The sequence below is a fragment of the Typopeltis vanoorti genome, chromosome 1, assembly GCF_054136105.1.
Source record: "Typopeltis vanoorti isolate ZY-2024b chromosome 1, IOZ_Tvanoo_1.0, whole genome shotgun sequence".
NCBI lineage: Eukaryota > Metazoa > Arthropoda > Arachnida > Uropygi > Thelyphonidae > Typopeltis > Typopeltis vanoorti.
In genome coordinates, this window is record NC_143549.1 from 107,901,818 (window position 1) to 107,925,404 (window position 23,587).

A 23,587-nucleotide genomic window follows, 5' to 3' on the forward strand; every position below is an offset into this window, starting at 1 on the left:
AAAATCTATTCATTATTTTTAAATTATTATATATTGTATAAATGAGTTGCTTTCCATTTTTGTACACTGTTGGTTCTTCAAATTTTTGTATATTATTGTTAATTTTTTTCATTCCTATTCTGGCATTAAAATCTCCGGCTATAATTATATCGTCTATTTTATTTAATTTTTCATATATTCCTTGTAACTCTTTGTAAAAGTAATCATTTTCTTCTTTTTTTCCTTCTTCAGGGACATACACTCCAGTTGTTAAATTTTCTTTATTTAATTTTAATTGCACTTCTAATATTCTTTCATTCCAGTATGTATAATGAGTTATTTTTGCTTTAATTGATTTATGGATCCGAATAATTACACCAGCTTTTGCATGTGTTTGTTTGTCCACTCCACTATATATGATATTGTAGTTAGCTGTTTCTTTTTTGTATCTGTAAGAACTGCAATTTCTATATTTTCGTCATTTAAAATTGTATCTAATTCTTCTTCTTTATATGCTATGCTTCTAATGTTCCATGTAGCATATTTCACCCCATGTATTTCTTTTTCCAAAGCTTCTTAATCTTTTCCAGTTTGTGGTCATTTCCCATGTTTTCTATCCGGTTTGGATTTCGTTGAGACTTAAAAGTAATATGTGTTTCCCTATGTCAAGTGACTAGCATGACGATAGGTATCCTAGTGGTGGGGCTGCCACTTTAAGACAACTAGGCTTGACTTTTTTTTTCTTCAGGGCTTGCCACTGAATCTCCACGGCTTGGTTCCTGTTCCCAAACTCTTTCATTTTTTTCATAAATGTTATTCTTTTCAATATGAAATTCAATTTTGTGCTGCTAAAGACTAAATGAAGATCACTTCCAATTTCAAATCCTCTGTACACCCTAGTGTCCTGCACCAGAGAGGAAACATCACTATTAACAATAACATAGTCAATGAGACTTTTCTTATTCCTTGCCTCTTCTCTTCATGTGGATTTGTGTACATTTTTATGTTGGAATAATGTGTTAGTAATAACTAGTCCATGTCCTTAGCAGAAATCCAACAAGTATTTGCCATTATTATTAGCTTTGCCCTTTTCTCCAAATGTTCCCAAAATATTTTTGTATATATGACAATAATTTCCTACTCTGCTATTTAGATCCCCAACAAGGACCAACTTTTCATTTTTCATTGTGTCAGTTGCTTTCTCTAAAGCCTCAAAAAAATTTCTCCACTTCTATCTTAGTGGAACCTTCTGTGGGACCATAGCCACAAATAAATCTCATTGTCCAGTTCCACATTCTGATATTTGCCCACATCACTCTACTTAATATTGGCTACCATTCAAGAAGATTAGCCTTGTATTTAGTGTTGAATACAATGGCTACTCCTTCTTTTCCTTGTCATTGCCTGAATATAACATTTTGTATTTATTGCTCAGAGAAATATCACCAGTTTTTGTCCTTTTTGTTTCAGTCACCTGTATTATCTCAATCTGGTACTTATTCATTCATTTCCTCAGCTTGCTCCATTTCTTTGCATTTCAGGCTTGTTATGTTGAACTCTAGTGATGTTGAGTTGGGGCGTGTTTTAGGATTTGTTCCAGTAGACTGCTTTACGCTGTTCACCCTGGTTCTCTGGCGAAAACAATGCGGGCCTTGTTTAACTGGGCAATGCCCCAGCCAGCATGAAATTCGTCATGTTGCACCATAATTTTATATCGTGGTTTAAGCCACTAAGAATACAATTTGGTTGGCTAAATCCCAAATTGCCAGCCCATCCTTGTTTGTTCAGTATCCAGTTAGATACCTAACAGGGTGCACCACTAGAAGGTGAGGATTGTACATTAGGTCAGAAGCCCTGGTCGGTTTTCCCCATTTCTTTAAAGGCTATGTGGAGGTCTCCTTTCATTTATACAGCTTTGACCCTTAAGCCCCCCCCCCAATAGGAGAGTAATGATAATGTAAACTTAATCATGTAGTACTATCATAGTAACTGAACATCCCTTGCGGGTACATATCAAGAAATTAATTATGATGGTGATAACAGTATTTCCCCATTTCCTTATTTTGAATTTTGCAGGCATAGCTCTACTTGAAACTCCCTTCTAATTAAAATCTAGTGTGGTGTTGAATGCTATTGCTGCTTCTTCCTTTTCTTGATTATTATTGTGCAATTATAACATCCTATACTTATTATTTATTAAGACCTCACTTGCTTTTCTTTGTTTCAGTGATGTCTATTATGTCCATATGGTAGTTTTCCAATTCTTCTGGAAACTCAGTTTCCTTTCCATTAATATTCTTTATATTGATGGTTTGCCATCTTCAGTTCTTCTGACATTGAGTTTGTTCTTCTTGTAGATTTTTGAAGTTGATTCTGTTCTAGTAGCAGACTTCTCATTGCTCTCTCTGGTTCTCTGATGAAACAGCAGGGGTCTTGTTTATCCAGGTCACACCTCAGCTTGCATGAAATCCATGTTGTTCCATGATTTTTTTTGTGGTTTAAGCCAGTAAAGAGTACAGTTTGTTTCGCTAAATCCCAATTTGTGAGGCCATCCTCGTTTGGCCAGTACCCAGTGTATCCAGTAGTAGGTATACTACTAATAAGCAAAGGACATTAGTCCAATCCTTAAGTATACTAAAATGAAACTCACCAGGAACATTCAGTATGGAAATTACCTCAGTAATTCTCATTTCGTTCATTTCCCTTTTTCTCCCCTTGTAAGGATTGGACATTAGGTCAGAATCCCCAATTGGTTCTCTTCATTTCTTAAAGTCATTGGAGAAGCTTGTTTATAGTTATTTGTCTTTGACCATTAAGCAAACCCTGTTTTAAAGTTGCTGCACTGAAAGGCTTGCTCAGAGGGTCAAGTTACATATGATTGGAGTAGAGCTCAAATTGTATCCATCTATTAAAAAGGAAATGAACGAAATGAGAATTACTGAGGTAATTTCCATACTGAGTGTTCCTGGTAAGTTTTATTTTAGTATACTTGAACAAAAGCTAAGAAAAATTGTGGTTGGAAGCTGGAGAAGAACAAGCCAGAAATAAAGGTTATGAGGATCAGATTTTCCCTTGAAGACAAATAGTTGAGAAATCATGAGAATGGAACAAGAATCTGTATTTGATTTATAGATTTGGAAAAGTCATAGGACAAAGTGTCAAAAGAAAAGCTGTTCAAAATACTACAATTATCTGGTGTAAATGGGGCATTATATTGAGTAATACATAGTTTATATCAGAGTTTACATCAGTAATTACAATTGAGTGACAGGATGATGGTTTGATGTTAAATACATCTGTGAGACAAGGGTGCATATTGTATTTAGTGTTATTCATTATCATAATCACATTGTTATAAAGAGATTTGATCTCTGTTACCAATTGTTATACAGAGGGGGATTATTTATTAATTTATTTATTATCAATCCTCATTTGTTATGAGATTTTCTCTGTAATGATTATTTCTAATTTCCGAGTGTTTTTATTTATATGCACAAGGGTTCAATTCTGATTGGTGCGATGACTTTTTACTATTTCTTTCAAAATCCGAAAAATCACTGACTCAAGACCAAATACAAAATATACACATTTAATAAAACAAAAACAATATATACACTTCAAATAAAATTACACAACTAACTACAATGGAATAAGAGAGAAATTAGTCGGAAGACTAAATTAGCTGTATACAAGACAGTGTTCAAACCAGTTTTAACTTATGGATCTGAGAGCTGGGTCAGAAGTAAAAGACTAGAGACCGCAGATATGAGAGTCCTGAGAAAGATTATAGGCATGAACAGATGGCATCAATGGCAATATCATATTAAAAATGAGGATATTAGGAAAGAACTTGACATTGTCAACATCCAGGAATGCGTTAGCAGAGCTAATCTCAGGTGGTATGGTCACTTAAATAGAATGGGCGAGGAAAGATTAGCAAAACAAGTGTTCTCTGCCAGGTTGGCAGCGAAACGACCCAGAGGAAGACCAAGATATAAGTGGATTGATACGGTACAAAGTGCTTTAGATGATAGAAATATAAGCTCTGATAATGTTGGAGTCTTGACAAATAACAGACTGATTTGGAGGAAAATTGTAGATAGGAAGTTAGTAATGATGTAATTTTTTTCATGTAGTACTATCATATCCTGTACACCCCTTGAGGGTACATGGCAGGAATTTGATGATGATGATGATGATGAACTAACTACAAAATTAACTGGATCCAAGGCCTTTTAAAATAAACTTACACTTTAAAGATCACCCATTCTCTGACTCATTCTATTACTGGTTTGCTTAACATATACTTAATCACGTCTACTAGACTAAACACCTTGTTTACGCAATAACAAAATGTTCATAGTCAGTTTCTTTGTTAAGGCCTTTTTCTGAAGATATAAGATTCTCTTCTTCTTTTTCCATAGAATCCTTTCTCATCACCCTTATGCAGCACACATTATTCAATCTGACTCTGAAGTAAGATATTCTGAATTCACCGAAGTATAAATACTCTTACCTCATGCAGTTCAGTTTTGTTAATTTTTGTACCAGCAAAAAAGTTTCTTCTACTGCTTTATCTAAGTTGTCAAATTCCATCTCCTTTTCCAGTAGAAATAACAGATAGATCGGGTGTCCTTAAAACAGATGAAATTTTCAATCAGCGTTTCCTCAAACATTTGTATAGAACATCAATCACAATATTTTCTTTTATTTACCAATACTTATTTACAGTCTTAACTCCTCCACTTTAAAGAATCACAATTCTACGATTCCCTTTTCGGAATCTTCTATTAATATTCATCCTACTGTCACATACAACTAAATAAACTTTGTAAGAACAAAATTCCTCTGTCTGCGTTCTTAAACTTCCATTAGCACTCTCTTGTTTTTCCTCTGTTACTTCGATACCCAACTCTCTCTTGTTGTTTCTGTTACCTCGATACTGAATGCTCTCTCTCTCTATGTCAGCTGTCAATCACCCATCAAACTCCTCAGCGAGCATGCGCACTCCATGAAAGTGGCAAGCAAGAAGTTATGTATAATGGCTGACGTGTTATCTCTGTTAGCGTTACGAGAATGTCTTTACAAAACACAGCACTTAATCATTTTAAACCACAATAAAATTTTTGAAAGTAACACAACTATCCAAATCCAGTAAGTACATAAATTTTTTTAAATGCTTCACTTTGACAAAATAACATCAATAACGTGCACATCGCAAGTGCCGACAGTATGTATTATGAAACCACAACTAATAATGTACTAACATAAACAATTTGTAAAAATATCTAGAATTTTAAATTATGACTATTTTTATAACATCATTATTAAGGAAAGTAGTATTAGACCTGATATCAAAATTGGAGAGGTTATTCTCAGCTTTTTACTTTATGCAGATGTTGTTATACTTTGAAATTAATCCAGTACAAGTCTGCAGAATTTCCTCACCAAACTGCTGTAATAAATTTTGTATGAAAATCAGCAAAAAAAAAAAAAGAGAGAAAGAGAGACAAAAGATGAAACAATGAAAATCGGCTGAAGCATTGAAAACATGAACTGCATCTGAATGGGGAACCTGTAAAACAAGTAAAATATTTCAGCTCTTTAGGCACAATTTTTAGTAAAGATGGTAAATTAAGTACAGGAATAAACAACAGAATTAGTAAAGCTGGTATGGCAGGAAGTCATCTGAACAAATTTATATGGAATAAAAAAGAAATTAGTCAAAACACTGAATGAGCTATATACAAAACTGTTCAAACCAGTTTTAACTTACGGATCAGAGAATTGGGTTAAAAAGAAAGCACTTGATCAAAGATTAGACTGTAGATATGTGAGTTATGAGAGATTAGGGGGAGTGAGCATATGTCATCAGTTGCAGTATCATATTAAAAAATGAGAATATTTGAAAGAATGTGACATTGTGATCATTCAGAAAGGTGTTAACAGAGATTATCTCTGATAACAGAGCTTATCTCTGATATCTCTGAGGAATTAGATGAGTACCAGATCAACATAATAGGGGTGACTGAAACAAAAAAGACCAAAACTGGTGAGATCTTTCTGAGCAATAAATACAAAATGTTATATTCAGGCAATGACAATCAAGGAAAAGAAGGAGTAGCCATAGTATTCAACACAAAATACGAGGCCAATCTTGAATGGCAGTCACTCTCAAGTAGAGTAATGTGGGCAAATATGAGAATGGGGAACTGGACAATGAGACTTATTTGTGCCTATGGTCCCACAGAAGGTTCTACTAAGGTAGAAGTGGAGGATTTTTTGAGGCTTTAGAAAAAGCAACTGACACAATGAAAAAGGAAAAGTTCGTCCTTGTTGGGGATCTAAATAGCAGAGTAGGAAATGATTGTGAGACATACAAAAACATTTTGGGAAAATTTGGAGAAAAGAGCAAAGCTAATAATAATGGCAAATATCTGTTGGATTTCTGCTCAGGACATGGACTGGTTATTACTAACACCATGTTCCAACATAAAAATGTGCACAAATTCACATGGAGACAAGAGGCTAGGAATAAGAAAAGTCTCATTGACTATGTTATTGTTGATAGTGATATTTTCTCCCTGATGCAGGACACCAGAGTGTACAGAGGATTTGAAATTGGAAGTGATCACTATTTAGTCTTGAGCAGGATAAAATTGAATTTCATATTGAAAAGAATAACATGTAAAGTTTTAAAGTGAATAAAAGTTGAGCAGCTCTCAGATGTGAACTGTAGACTAAAATACACAAAGGTTATTGAAGAAAAAATGAAAGCGTTTGAGAACAGGAATCAAACCTTGGAGATTCAGTGGCAAACTCTGAAGAAAACATTTGATTGATTCTGCCAGAGAGGCATGTGGTGAGGTTGTCTGCAAGGATAAAAAAAATCAGAACTCCCTGGTGGACACAGGAAGTTAAAGAGGCAGTGAAGGAAAAGAAGAAAGCATATCAAAAGTTTCTGTCAAATAAGTCAGCTTGTGCTCTTAGAGAATATAGAGACAAATGCAAGAATGCTAAACACTGTGTAAAACTAGCTAAACAAAATTCATGGGAGGACTTTGGCAAGAATATAGAAAATAAATATCAAGAAGGTGGCAAAATATTCTGGAGGTTATTGAAGAAGCTTAGGAATGGAGAAAAGAGTGCTGTAAAAGGAGTTAGAGATGATAAAGGTGACATGAAAACGAGAAAAAAAGATATCCTTGAAGTATGGAGTAATTACTTTGAAAAACTGCTAAATGAAACAAGCAATGATGATAGCACAATGGTAAAAAACACTGACCAGGCATGCAGTCAGGAATACATATCCATACTTGAAGTAGAAAAAGCCATCAAAGGCTTGAAATGTGGAAAGGCAGCTGGAGTAGATGATATTCGACCAGAAATGCTGAAGTATGGTGGTATAAGAGTCTTACAGTGGCTGCACTGCATAGTTCAGAACGCCTGGACAGAGGAACGAATTCCCGATGATTGGAGTAGAGCTCTCATAGTACCCATATATAAAAAGGGAAATAAAACTGAATGTGAGAATTACAGAGGTATTTCCCTACTGAGTGTTCCTGGCAAGATCTATGCAAGTATACTTGAGAAACGGTTGAGAAGAATTGTGGAAGAAAAGCTTGGTGAAGAACAAGCTGGATTCAGGCCAAACAGAGGCTGTCAGGATCAGATCTTCACTTTACGACAAGTAGTCGAGAAAGCATGGGAATATAACAAAGATCTGTATTTAAGTTTTGTCGATTTGGAAAAGGCATATGATAAGGTGCCAAGAGAGAAGAGCTATTCAATACGCTGCAGTCATATGGTGTCAATGGGGCATTATATCAAGCAGTACTTTGTCTTTATTTGAGTTGTTAATCAGCAGTTAGAATTGAAGGAAGTACAGGAAGATGGTTTAATGTTAAATCTGGTGTGAGACAAGGATGTACGTTATCCCCTCTGTTATTCATTATCTATATGGATCACATTATGAAGGAAAGTGGTATTAAACATGATATCAAAATTGGAGATGTTAATGTCAGCTCTTTACTTTATGTGGATGATGTTATACTTCTAAATAAATCTGCTACAAGTCTGCAAGATTCTTTGACTAAATTGAATAGTTGTTGTAATAGATATGGTATGAAGGTCAGCAATAAAAAGACAAAGACAATGAAAATAGGTAGAATCATTGAAAATGTCAACTGTGTTGTGAATGGAGAACCTGTGGAACAAGTAAAACATTTCGGCTACTTAGGCACAATTTTTACTGAAAGATGGTAAATTAAATATAGAAATAGACAACAGAATCAGCAAAGCTGGTATGGTGGGAAGTCAATTGAATAAATTCATATGGAATAAGAGAGAAATTAGTCGGAACACTAAATTAGCTGTATACAAGACAGTGTTCAAACCAGTTTTAACTTATGGATCTGAGAGCTGGGTCAGAAGTAAAACACTTGACCAAAGACTAGAGACCGCAGATATGAGAGTCCTGAGAAAGATTATAGGCGTGAACAAATGGCATCAATGGCAATATGATATTAAAAACAAGGATATTAGGAAAGAACTTGAAATTGTCAGCATCCAGGAATACGTTAGCAGAGCTAATCTCAGGTGGTATGGTCACCTAAACAGAATGGGCGAGGAAAGATTAGCAAAACAAGTGTTCTCTGCCAGGTTGGCAGCAAAACGACCCAGAGGAAGACCAAGATATAGGTGGATTGATACTGTACAAAGTGCCTTAGACGATAGAAATATAAGATCTGATAATGTTTGAGTCTTGACAAGTAACAGACTGAATTGGAAGAAAATTGTAGATAGGAAGTTGGTAATGATATAATTTTTTCATGTAGTACTATCATTTCCTGTACACCCCTTGTGGGTACATAGCAGAAATTTGATGATGATGATGATATCTCTGATATGATCACTTAAACAGAATGGGAAAGGGAATGTTAGCAAAACAAGTGTTCTTTGTCACTTATCTGAAAAAGGACCTAGACGGAGACCTAGATCTAGGTAGATTGATACAGTAGGAAGTGACTTAGAAGTCAAAAATTTTAAATCTGATAAATTGGAGACAGATAACAGATTAATCTGGAAGAAAATTGTCAAAATATGGATTAATAGGAAACTTTCCCTCTTCACTCCTTCCATGGAACAAAAAATTTCATCACCCTTTATCCTATTACTTCTTTCAAAAGTTTATAGGCATCTATCATATCACACCTCTTTGTTTACCGTTGTCTGCAGTCCACATACTATGTCTGTCCTCATAAATCTATTCCATAATCCTGATATAACCCTCCTCTTGGAATATAGGAGACCAGGGATGCAGGATTGCTTGATGTCCTAGTAAAAAGGAAAAAGGCTTCCTTTTCTTTACATATCAGTGTTCATTTCATAATTACAATTATCTACTAAGGTGTGTTTGTAATTTTTGCTGTGTGATCTTTGAACTTTAATCACCTGAAGATCCCTAGAGTTATCAGGATTTTCAAGTACACTCCTATCAGTACAGTATGCCATTGGAAATTTCATTGTGCTGAAATGCATAACTTTCCACTTACAACATTGAATTCTTAGCCATTATCATCTGTGTACACTTCCAGCCTATTCAAGTTACTCTAAGTTCTGCATATGAGTAATATCCTTGATTTTCCTGCCTATCTTTGCATCATTAGCAAACAGCTGAACATCTATTACATTCTTCCCATTTTTATTGATGTATAGATTAAAAAACAGTGATGGAAGTATGATTAATGGGATTCACTACTTATCACTATAAATTTGTCTGATTCACCCCCCATTTTCTAACACTTGTCGTTCATCCACCTTATCTGAGTCAAATCAGTAGTTTATATTTGAATCTGTATCTTCCAGTTAACTATCTTCCATGTGGTATCATGACAGATGCTCCAAGAGTATTATAGTGTATCCTTTCCCTTTATCAAACTCATCCAGAAAGGGGAATCCTGGTAGTCTTGCACTACTTTGGCCTTTGCTTCACAAGATGGGTGCTCCTCGATGGCCTTGCCAGGATCATTTAGCTGGTGGGCTTGCTTGCAAGGGTGAAGGGTGTTGCAATAAGTCTCCCTCCCCATGGTCCAGGTGCAGGGCTTGTATGGCATCTGGGATAACCCTGGTGTTCCACTCCTGAGTGCAGTCATTCCTTACCAGAGAGGTTCTCTGGTACTGAACCAAAAATCATTCAAGCATGAATCCTTCATTTTCAATTATTTCAGGGGCCCTAGCAAAGTCCCAACCAAGTACTGATACCATTTATACACCTTTCTACAACAGAAGCAAGAAACAAAAGATACGATATCAGTATAAATGCACCAGTTTTTCTAATCATCCATGCCACAGGTGAAAAGCCAATAGGGAAAATGTCACCCTTCTTCATTCTGAAGGGTATAGAAGGTCTGCCAGGTTCTTCCAAAACTGTAAAGAAACTGTATTCTGGTGATGTCCTCATAGAAATATCATGTCAGCAATATTCAGAAAAACTACTTAGAGCAACATCAACAGTTATATTTTTGTAAAACTGACGAAGATCCCTTTCTTGCAGAAATGCAACTTGGATGAGGCACTCCCCCACCAAACCATCACTGATGCAGGGTGATGCCCTCTCTGAATCCTGGGTGACACACATGCTGTGTGACCGTCAAGCATATACTCAATCATTTTGGCGGTTAAATGACTCTTCAGTGAAATGACTCTGTATCACAGATGAAAATCTTCTCATATGTGATGAGGATATCTCTGTGGCTGTAGTTTATGTATTGCTAGAGAAGTGCTTTTCACTTTTTCACCCTGTGCCACACAAGTTGTGATGTTAGGAAGTATCCAGTAGAACGATGATATGCTCACATTTCCAAGTCATCTGTTAGTACATATGACATCGTTCTCTGCAAAATATATCTCTTGCGACATCACTTTCTCCATCCTCACATGATTATGGCAGATATCTGCCTTCATAGCCCTCACAAGCTGTTGCGTTCTAATACAGCATGGTTGACCTGTTTGGTGGTCGGATTCGTCTTCTGTATCGTTATAATAGTTAATTGTCCAATATGCAAACATCTTACTGATCCTGAATATTTTTAGCATGTTGAAAATAACAGGTGGCTGCATTCCAACTTTGTGAAGTGCTATTATAGCTACATGGTTCTCATAATCTCCCCACTGCATGTTAATCTGTACAGCTACACAGCTATCTCTGTCTCTTCCAATAAATATGCAAATGTTGGCTGCACACAGCACCCCTAATTTCAAATGCCCACAGAATTGTAGGCAGCATTGGGGTGTGTTAAAGTTGTAACAGTATTTATGACGAGATTGTGTATAATTAATAATAAAATAAATAAAAAACTACGGGGTGCTTAAGGGTCAAAGCTGTATAACTGAGAGGAGACCTCCACATAGCCTTTAAAGGAATGCAGAGAACCGACCAGGGCTTCTGACCTAATGTCCAATCCTCACCTTCTTGTGGTACACCCTGTTGGGTATCTACCTGGATACTGAATGAACAAGGATGGGCTGGCAATTTGGGAATTAGCAGACCAAATTGTATTCTTATTGGCTTAAACCATGATACAAAATAATGGTACAACATGACAAAATTTCATGCGACTGGGGCGTTGCCTGGTTAAACAAGGCCCCTGTTGTTTTCGCCAGGGAATCAGGGCAAGCAGTGAAAAGTCAGCTACTGGAACAAATCTGAAAGCACACACACCCCATACAGAAGCCTGAATGGCAAAGAAATGGAGCTAGTTGAAGAATTAGATAAGTACCAGATCAACATAATAGGGGTGACTGAAACAAAAACTGGTGAGATCTTTCTGAGCAATAAATATAAAATGTTATATTCATGCAATGACAATCAAGGAAAAGAAGGAGTAGCCATAGTATTGAACACAAAATACGAGGCCAATCTTCTTGAATGGCAGTCAGTCTCAAGTAGAGTAATGTGGGCAAATATGAGAATGTGGAACTGGACAATGAGACTTATTTGTGCCTATGGTCCCACAGAAGGTTCCACTAAGGTAGAAGTGGATGAATTTTTTAATACTTTAGAGAAAGCAACTGACACAATGAAAAAGGAAAAGTTGGTCCTTGTTGGGAATCTGCATAGCAGAGTAGGAAATGATTGTCATATATACAAAAATATTTTGGGAAAATTTGAAGAAAAGAGCAAAGCTAATAATAATGGCAAATACTTGGATTTCTGCTCAGGACATGGACTGGTTATTAATAACACTATTTGTGCACAAAAATGTGCACAAATTCACATGGAGAGAAAAGGCAAGGAATAAGAAAAGTCTCAGTGACTATGTTATTGTTGATAGTGATGTTTTTCTCCCTGGTGCGGGACACCAGAGTGTACAGAGGATTCGAAATTGGAAGTGATCACTATTTAGTCTTGAGCAGGATAAAATTGAATTTCATATTGAAAAGAATAACATGTAAGAAAGTTTTAAAGCGAATAAAAGTTGAGCAGCTCTCAGATGTGAACTGTAGACTAAAATACATAAACATTATTGAAGAAAAAAATGAAAGAGTTTGAGAACAGTAACCAAACCTTGGAGAATCAGTGGCAAGCCTTGAAGAAAACCTTGATTGATTCAGCCAGAGAGGCATGTGGTGAGGTTGTCTGCAAGGATAGAAAAATCAGAACTCCATGCTGGACACAGGAAGTTAAAGAAGCAGTGAAGGAAAAGAAGAAGTCATATGGAAAGTTCCTAGCAAATAAGTCAGCTTGTGCTCTTAGAGAATATAGAGACAAATGCAAGAATGCTAAACTCTGTAAAACTAGCTAAACAAAAGTCATGGGAGGACTTTGGCAAGAATATAAAAAATAAATATCAAGAAGGTGGCAAAATATTCTGGAGGTTGTTGAAGAAGTTTAGGAATGGAGGAAAGAGTGCTGTAAAAGGAATTAGAGATGATAAAGGTTACATGAAAACGGGAGAAAAAGATATCCTTGAAGTATGGAGTAATTACTTTGAAAAACTGCTAAATGAAACAAGCAGTGATGACAGCACCATGGTAAAAAACACTGACCAGGCATGCAGTCAGGAATACATATCCATATTTGAAGTAGAAAAAGCCATCAAAGGCTTGAAATGTGGAAAGACAGCAGGAGTAGATGATATTCAACCAGAAATGCTGAAGTATGGTGGTATAAAAGTCTTACAATGGCTGCGCTGTATAGTTCAAAAGGCCTGGACAGAGGGACGAATTCATGATGATTGGAGTAGAGCTCTCATAGTACCCATATATAAAAAGGGAAATAAAACTGAATGTGAGAATATATTCTCACATTCAGTTTTACTGAATTTTCACATTCAGTAAAATATTTCTGAATTTTCACATTCAGAAATACTGAGTGTTCCTTGCCAGGAACACTCAGTATTTCCCTACCGAGTGCTTCTCTCAAGGCATATGCCAAGAGAGAAGCTATTCAATTCGCTACAGTTATATGGTGGTGGTGGTGTAATAGATTTAGCGGTATTGATATGAACACAAATGGATAAGAAAATAACTATTTATTAACTTAAAAACTAATATTTTGCTGGTATTATATCCAGCATCTTCAGAGCACACAACACAAAGGTTGTTACAAATGCAAGACAACCACAATCCGGTGTAACAGTGGGGGGGAGTACAAGTAATTGCAGTGTGCAACACAAGACTAAAGTCCTAATAGCACGCTGTCTAGGTTTAAAAAAAAAGTTCAAAGTTTTGAAATAGTAGTCCAAATAATAGTCTTAGAAAGTTTGAAAAAAATAAAATAAAATAAAAGTAATAAATATTAATTTGGTCTTAAGATGACTGTCTCCCAAATCTTTGGTAGATTTATACAGCCATACTTGTTAAGATTTGGAGTATGTTTTAAGGCTTCTGTTGATTCCAGGAACAACCTCTCTGACTTGTAGAAGCTTTTGTTCATTACTTTTGTTTTTTTCAATTGATCCTGTGTGCTGGGGTATCCAAAGCATGGTCTGCCTGACCCGACTTGCCATAGCGAAAGTTATATGGTGTCAATGGGACATTATATCAAGCAATACTTGGTCTTTATTTGAGTTGTAAGTCAGCAGTTAGAATTGAAGGAAGATGGTTTGATGTTAAATCTGGCATGAGACAAGAATATACATTATCCCCTCTGTTATTCATTATCTATATGGATCATGTTATGAAGGAAAGTGGTATTAAATATGATATCAGAATTGGACATGTTAATGTCAACTCTTTGCTTTATGCGGACAACATTATGCTTTTAAATAAATCCGCTACAAGTTTACAAGATTCCCTGACTAAATTGAATAACTGTTGTAATAGATATGGTATGAAGGTCAGCAATAACAAGACAAAGACGATGAAAATAGGTAGAATCGTTGAAAATATCAACTGCGTTGTGAATGTCGACCCTGTGGAACAATTAAACATTTCAACTACTTAGGCTCGATTTTTATTGAAAATGGTAAATTAAATATGGAAATAGACAACAGAATTAACTAAGCTGATATGGTAGGAAGTCAATTCATATGGGATAAGAGAGAAATTAGTCAGATCACTAAATTAGCTGTATACAAGACAGTGTTCAAACCAGTTTTAACTTAAGGATCTGAGAGCTGGGTCAGAAGTAAAACACTTGACCAAAGACTAGAGACCGCAGATATGAGAGTCCTCAGAAAGATTAGAGGCATAAACAGATGGCATGGCAATCTGTTCATGCCTCTGGCAATATCATATTAAAAACGAGGATATTTGGAAAGAATTTGACATTGTCAGCATCCAGGAATGTGTTTGCAGAGCTAATCTCAGGTGGTATGGTCACTTAAACAAAATGGGCGAGGAAAGATTAGCAAAACAAGTGTTCTCTGCCAGGTTGGCAGCAAAACGACCCAGCGGAAGACCAAGATATAGGTGGATTGATACGGTACAAAGTGCCTTAGGCGATAGAAATATGAGATCTGATAATGTTGGAGTCTTGACAAGTAACAGACTGATTTGGAGGAAAATTGTACATAGGAAGTTAGTAATGATGTAAATTTTTCATGCATTACTATCATATCCTGTACACCCATTGAGGGTACATGTCAGGAATTTGATGATGATAAAAAACTACAGAAAAACCTTTCATATGTGGGAGCATATATATAAAAAAAAAAAGAAGTGCTCTCTTGGGGAAAAGATTCATGCAAAGTGTAGTTACAGTCAGGATGTACAGGTCTGGTTGATGTTTTGAGGTTTGTCAGAAATGAGTGGTCATGTCCTGGAAGTCTGTCGATGATTATCATTTATACCTATTATGTTTTTGGTGAGGTTTTTTGTGTGTGTGTTTTATATATATAAATAAATTTTTAGCAGAATATTGCGAGGGAGTGTTTTGATTGTTTTTCTTACTTCAGTTTAGTGATTCAAAAGGTGTGGTGATAATGTTAGTTTTTCAGATCAAAATATCTACATTAATTAAGCATTATTATAATTCTTGTGTCTGTATGTTTTAATCTTTCTACTATGTCATACAGGGTGTTCGGGATAAATTTGACAGTTTCGTGAGGAAAAAGAAAATCTTCTTTGTATCTATTAAATTTAATGAATTGACAAAAAAACATTACAGGCAGAGTTAATTACAATACTATCAACAAGATTTACTCAAAATAACCACCATTAGCATCGATCACAGCTTCAATTCTGCTTCGGAACCTCGAACAAGCTGATGCTACAGTCTCCCTGGGAAGGGCCGCAAAAACTGTTTTAATTTTATCCATTAACTGGGCTTTTGTATTACTGGAAGTGCGATTGGTGTCTTTTTCAACTGCGCCCCATACAAAATAATCCATGGGGTTAAGGTCTGGGGAGTTTGGAGGCCAAACATTTGGACTGGTGAAGTCGTAGAAATTTTCAGACAACCATTTTTGACTTTTCCCAGAGGTGTGGCAAGGGGCCGAATCCTGCTGCCATACATACGGCCTACCATTGGCTACCCTTGTTATCCAGGGCTTGACTACAGTTAGCAACTCCACGAACAAAGCCCGAATTCCAATGCCAGGGTTCTTCAACACCTGTTCCTGCAGATTTGCGAGGAATTCTGCTGTACGAACGCAATCAGATCGTCTGCTAGGGATCTTTCTTCTTGCTACATCCTCGTAGTCACCATTGCAAGTCTCTAGTTCATGCCTGATTGTTTTTACTGTATTCAGGGAGCATTGGGCAGCAGTCGTAATATCCTTATTTTGATGCCGGGCACGAATCATCATGATACAAGTTATTCTCTTCCATGATTCAGGTGGGTTCCAGCTATCCATCCTTTCTGACATCTTGTATATGAATGAAGAAGGGTCCAAACTTTTAAATGAAGAGAAGTGTGTGTTAATACATGTAACTTACGGAAAAATATAATTAATTATAAATATGTCAAATTTATCCCGAACACCCTGTAAGTGCCATGAAAAGTTGTGCACATGCAGTGAGAAAAGACACTCTTGGATGGTATCCTCCATACAGAGCTTAATCAATCTCCTTACCATAATGTGGCATCATCAATGCCTCCACATATTACTGCTATTTGGACTCTCTAAGTACAGTCTAGCAGAGTATGTGATGGCAGGATTGTGTCTGTTGATTAGGGAGCCTTCTGATGTGTTACCATCCGACTTGGTCCTGGGTACTATATGCAATTCCCAGTATGTCATCAAATGGAGGACAGTTGTCTCCACATCATGTTTAGCATGTCCTTGGGATATCACTAACACTGCATGAAAAAGGGAAGTGGGAGTGTTGGGTTGAAACTAGAATCAAATGTCATCAGCCACTTCAGATGTCCATTAAGCATAGTTATTTTGTTTTGCTAGGCAGTAAAAGTAATCTCATTCTATCTTCCCCAAAGACTGTTGTAACCTTCATCTTTCAAAAAAAGTGTCATCAAATTTCTCTTTTTTTCTTACCCTTTTACTCGCACTCAATAGTAGTGCTAAAGGGCTTATGACTTCATATGTGGTTCTAATAAAAAAAAAAATAAAAACTGCCATCCAGTAGGTACGATTTTTATTTCCTCCTAGGAAAGTAAACTCATATTTGGAATGCTCACTAAATACTCTTTCTCACTAAAGTGTCCTATCTGTGGAAATGCCCCCGCCCCTCCCAGCAGGTAAGTTTAGTCCATTTCTACAACTGATGGGAGAAATCAGTTGTATTTCACTAATAGGTAAAACATTATATTTCACTTATTCATTAGTTTATTCAGTGTTTATTCACTGCATGTTTATTTTTGGCAATCCAAAACCTTTTATCATTACAATATAATATATGTTTGGCTACCACTTCTAGTTTTGTTAAAATTAAAACATGAGTTCAATAAGCTTATCTCTTATCATAAGAAGATGATTGTGTAATAATTTGGTATTCTTTAATTGCAGAAGAATGGGTTCGTGTGGCATTAAAAAGGGATCGAAATGTAATGCTTCACTGGTGGAGCCTTCCTGACAGGCAAGCAATTTATCATATGAAAAAAAAAAAAAAAATTAAATTTTAGAGTTTAAAGTAACAAAAGTTATTAATTTCTATATTTTTAGATAACTAATTTTGAAACAAATGTTTCAAAATTAGTAAGATTTACTCTCTCTTACGTTCCCTGTAAGAGAGAGAGAGACCTACAGGGAGTCATTGAGGGAGGCCACATGCTACACCCGCAACTTTCATACTTGTTCTTGAATTCATTCGCACTGCTTGAACACACAACATCCGATGGGAATCCATTTCAATCACTCACCACTCTATGAGAGAAAAATCTACCCCTTCTTAACAACATTCATTCTCGGCTTCCAGGGATGCCCTCTTGTCCTTTCCTCACCTTCCATAAATTGAAAAATTCTATCAACTGAAATCCTGTATGACCCTTTCAGAAGTTTGTAACCCTCAAATCATATCATTTCTCTTTCTCCTGTTTGCTAGTGTGTACAGTCTACCAATTCTCAATCTGTGTTCATAATCAGTATTCCACAATCCCGGTATCATTTTTAACACTTTCCTTTGCACTTTCTCCACTATTATACAGGGTCATACAGGATTTCAATTGACTAAATTTTTCAATTTATGGAGGGTGGGGAAAGGACAAGATGGCATCCTTGGAAGCTAAGAATGAATGCCGCTAAGAAGGGGGTGAGGGCTAGATTTTTCTCTCACAGGGTGGTGTGTGAATGGAATGGATTGCCATTGATGTTGTGAGTGCAAGCAGTGTGAATGAATTCAAGAATAAGTATGATAGCTGGCACGTGTATTATGTGGCCTCCCTCGATGACTCCCTGGAGTTCTCTCTCTTAATAATAATAATAATAATATCAGAATAATAATGGAAACCAGGAGACCAGACCTGCACACAATAGTCCAAGTAAGGTCTTATCAAGGCCTTGTAAAGAGGCAAAATGATCTTATCTTTACATATGAACATTCGTTTCAGCATTGCAATTATCTTTGAGTTGTATTTGCAATCTTTGCCACATAGCCTCTGAACTTCAACTTCCTATCTACTAACATTCCAAGATCCCTAGCCTCATCAGTTTCTTCTAGCGTAATCTCACCAATATAATATGACATTGGATATCTAATCATGCAAAAGTGAATGACTTTACATTTACTGACATCCATTTTCCCCATGTTCATAATTCTAGCCTATTGCAATCATTCTGCAAGTACTGCATATCTGCAGTATTCCCGATTACCCTATCTATCTTTGTCATCAGCAAATAGCTGTATGTCGCTGTCAAATCCTTTCCAATATCATTAATGTACAGATTGAATAACAGTGAACCAAGCACTGATCCTTGTGGTATAGTCCAACCACAGAAGGGAGAGCTATCGTTGGAAGACTGCCGAGTTGATTCATGTTGAAGGAGAGAAAGAAATAAGGCGATGAACGGATTGGTCAACAACATGCAAAATCACGTGCTTTATAGGTAAAATTGTTATACAAGCAAAATAGTTACCACTTTAAAAATTACAATGATCATAAAAGAGAAGTTAATTTTCCAACGTGTAATAATAAACAGCTCATCCCACAATTTGGATTGATTACCCTATTATCAGAATGGATTCTCCTTCTGTTGACATGCGCAGAAGTGTCTCGTATCTGTGGGTGTGCTATACACCACTGGTTACCTTAAATATTGCAGACTCACATCACCGTATACCACTTTTTGATATCTGTCAGTCAGCATTCCTGTTATCCATGCTAATATTCTATAATCCAAACCCATATTCTCCAATTTATGCAACAGCTTACCATGCTGTATTCTGTCATAAGCCTTAGCAGAATCCAAAAATATCATGGTGTATCCATTCTCTTTGTTTAGTTCAATGGTAACATTGTTATAGAATGTGAGCAAGTTGCTAAAACATAACCTTCCCTTAGTAAACCCATGTTACTCTTTGTAAAGTAAAGATTCACTGTCACCCATTTCTGAATGCGAGCCCTGACCAATTTCTCCAAAATCTTTACCACCCACCACTCCTGAGATGCTAACTGGTTGATAGTTGGATACATTGGTCTTTACACCACCCTTATGCAACGGAATTACCATACATTCTTTCCATTTCAGCGGAATCTTCCCTGTTCTGAGGCATATTAAACAACCTGGTCAAAGGAATAGCCAGTTCAGCTGACCACTCTTTTAGCACACGTGCAGATATCCCATCAGTCCCTATTGCTGAATTCTTATTCAGTTTGTGTAACAGATCTAATACCTCATCCTCATACACCTGAGTTTCTTCATGTTTTTTTTTAATGCTTTTTAATTATATTTACAAATGCAACCTGTGAAAATCAAAATTTAAAAAAAAATATTATAAAGAAAAGTAATTTTCTTTATAATAAAAGAAAATTACTTTTCCCAGAAATATGCATGAAACATATCATTATGGGAAAGGTCTGATATATAATGGACTAGTTTGCAAGATGGTTGTTGATTGGAAATATCACAAAACATTGTGTTACTGTCATAATACTTATTGAGATTATATGCCAGAAAATGATTAATAGTATAATTTTACTTAAGGAATATTAGCATTTGTGCTTTCCATGCTAAGATGAAACTGACTTTCTTGTAATTACTTTAAGATACCAATTACAAGAAAAATATCTATTATAAGCAATGAAACTTTTAAAGACATCAAATTTTAGAATGAAAATGAAAAGTATAAGATATTGATAATGTTGAATGTATCCTCTAAATAAGTATTTTAACTCGCCCACACTTTTACCCATTTTTATATTATCTACTTAAATCTACTCAGCTATATATTGTGCTTCATTTCTTTCTATATACAATGTGAGCTGTTTTCATCGTTGAACATTAGAGAGAGACCTACATTTCTTTTTTCTTTTCATGGGTACTGCTATTTTTTAGCAGCACTCATGAAAAGAAGAAAGAAATGCAGGTCTCTCTAATGTTCAACAACTGAAAACATCACTTACATTGTATGTAGTAAGAAATGGGAAACAATATACAGCTGAGTTTAAGTAGATCACATAAAAATGAAAATGGGTAAAAGTGTGGGTAAAATACTTATTTACAAGGTACACATTCAACATTATTTCAATATCTTATTCTTTTCATTTTCATGCTCAGATTTGATGTCTTTAAATGTTTCATTGCCTATAGTAGATATTCTGCTTGTAATTAGTGTTTTAAAGTCATTACAAGAAAGGTACTTTCATCTTGGCATGTAAAGAAGAGCACAAACTCTATTTCTCAGTTAAAAATTATACTATTAACATTTTCTGGCATATAATCTCAATAAGTATTACAAGTAACTGATATGTTGTTTCAAACCTAATGATGTTGGTTTGGTCTGGTTCAAGACTGTTTTGAGTATGGATGTTTGTAGATCCTGTAAAGATAGTGACTTTTTGATTGAATTCCCCCCCCCCCCCCCCCCCGATTAGTTATTGTATTTCCTACTATATTATTGCAGTTTTTTATTGACTTTATTGTATTTAGTACATTCACTGACATATTTGAAGACATTGTGAAATTAAGATAATTTTTAAAAATAGCACCAAAAACTTGGCAGAACAATAGAGTTATATCAAAAGCTAAGGATAACGTTGTCGAACCTGTAAATGAGAACTTTTTATGTTCACGGCACAAATGAAAAAAAATTGGCACATGAAATTTTTAGATTTAAAGGAATGAATTTGACAATCAACCAGGAAGTTAGAAGTACAGAAATATTTACAAAGGCTAAGATAGGAAAAGAAAATTAAGCAGAATGATGAGAGGGATAGCATGGAAATAAGTTATCCATGAATAATATAAGTGATTCAATGATTAAATTTGCTATTGACGTAATTACTACATCGAGCTTCCCAAGAATAAAAGATGTGATGAATGGAGAGAGAAAGAAAAAAAGTAAAAGAGATAGTAAAGCTTGCAGGCACAAATGATTTCATTAGTGATAAAGATAGTATGAGAGAGAGAGAGGACATGAAGGGATTGCTGGAAGAAGAATGAGAAAGTAAAAATTGTTAGTTTATTATCAAGATGTGATAGTCATGAGTTACGATAGAAGAAGGGTTATGATAGCAAATGATTCAGTGTGCAGGATATGTAGAAGAAATGGGCGTTAGTTTTTTGGCTGTATGGAATGATGGTAGAAAGACTTGTATATGAGGAATGGCCCGCACTTAATGGATTTGGCATCAGGTGCTTAGAGAAATTATTTATTGGAGTGAGATCTAATGCAGTGAGTCAGGGAAACTAAGATCGTCTTGGGGAGGAATGCTGAGAATGTGTGTAATTCAGCTAGGATGTGCAGAATTGTTGATAAATATGTCGATGAGCATGGTTATTCGTATGGTGAAGAGGTGAACTATGCTTTGGGTTTGTACTTTTTGAGTGTGCCTGGGGATGGAAAAGAGAAAATTGTCCAATCGAGTCAAGCAGACTCCAGATGTAAGTATACGAAAAAGTAGGAGGTAACTTATTATTTTTGCACAAATGCCAGGAACATTTAGAAACAAAGTGGTTGAGTTTGTGCTTTTGACGAATACGTTGTGGCCTGAAATTGTTGGCATTAGTGAAACCTTGCTCTCGGAGTCCGATTTAGTAACTGGAATAGAATGTTATGGACACAATTTTTTTAGGATTGAAGTAGAGAAGAGGAGAGAAAGGGGTACTATTAATAATATCAGATCGAAACCCACAAAAGCTAATGTCCTATGTAGCATTGAGTTTGAGGCTGTCTAGTGTGAAGTGGAGACTAACAAGATGAAATATATGTTGTGTTGTTACAGGCCTGACAGTTCAGTTGGGGATGAAGAAATGCATTGCCAAATTATCCTGAAGGATGCTAAACAAATAATTATTATGGGTGACTTAAATTATCCAAACATTGATTGCTTGTAGAGATAACTCTGCTGCCCAATCCATGGATGTGAAATCCAGTTACACAGCATGTGAAAAGTAACTCTAGGCCAATGCATGTTAGATTTGATTATAGCATTGGATAGGGTCTCAGTTAAGGATGCAACTTTCCCACCAGATGATGACGGTGATCATTGTACTGAATAGGAAGTTAAGTATATGGATGTTCTAATTAGGAAAAGTTATATGCTAAACTAGAAACTACTGGAAAGTTATAGTAGAAAAACTATTACAGTTACGGAAAGAGAAGGATATCATCAGTGTATGGGAAGCTTTGAAAAGATTCTTAAATAATATGGTATCTGAATATGTCCTTAGAGTATGAAGAACATATAGGATGGGGGTGAAAGGGATCCTTCACTCTTATTCATGAGAATAAGAGTGAGAGGAGTTATGAGATATATAAAGCACAGGCTAAAAAAGTTACGACTATTGTATGGAATGCTAAGTAGGAATACAAAAAGAAATTGGCTGCACAGACTAAAGGCAGCTCAGTGGAATTTTATCATTATGTGCAATAAAAGAAAAAATGAATATGGAAGGATAGGTGTGATTGTTCACATAATGAGCACACACACTTTGCTAACATCTATCAAGTAGTGCACAGTGCTGCCACTACATTGGATGACGAGATAGAGGTGAATAAAAAGGAGGTTCTATTGCTGTTGTATAACCTGGAATGTAAAGATGTGATAATAAAGAATGTAAAGAATATGTGATAATCCCATTGCACAAGGCAGGTGCAAAAACTGATGTGTCTGACTGATAATGGACTAGTTTAGTCAACAATTTTAGAGAAGCTGGTAAGAATGCACATACAGAAATGGATTGACAAACATACTATACTTTGCAATGAATAGTATAGGTTTACTGAAGTGAGATCATGTCTGAGCAGTTTGCTCTTATTTAATGATGTTATGGCCGTGTTGAATAAAGGGAATGGATGCAGTGATACTGTTGGACTTTGCTAAGGCATTTGAATAGGATACCACATTAAAAGGCTTTTCCATAAGCTGGAGAATTTGGGATTGGAATATAATCTATTGACATGGATAAGTAGGTGGTTAAAGGACAGGTATCAGAAAGTGGTATATGAACAGTGTTAATATATCAAACTTAAGGTAACCAGTGGTGTGTCCCAGGGATCAGTCCTCAGACTATTGTTTGATCTGTATGTTAGTGATTTACTCCTT

The 23,587-nt window shown here is 35.8% G+C and overlaps 1 protein-coding gene across 4 annotated transcripts in view; it reads left to right on the forward strand.

Annotated features, from left to right (window-relative positions):
* Positions 1-23,587, forward strand: part of mor (SWI/SNF- related protein mor) — a 442,374-nt gene that overhangs the window by 101,872 nt on the left and 316,915 nt on the right. For all 4 annotated transcript variants that reach the window (XM_090398829.1, XM_090398819.1, XM_090398811.1 and 1 more), the window contains exon 5: positions 17,391-17,460. In XM_090398829.1, the coding sequence (XP_090254955.1) occupies positions 17,391-17,460 (70 nt within the window). The remainder of the gene's footprint in view (positions 1-17,390; positions 17,461-23,587) is intronic.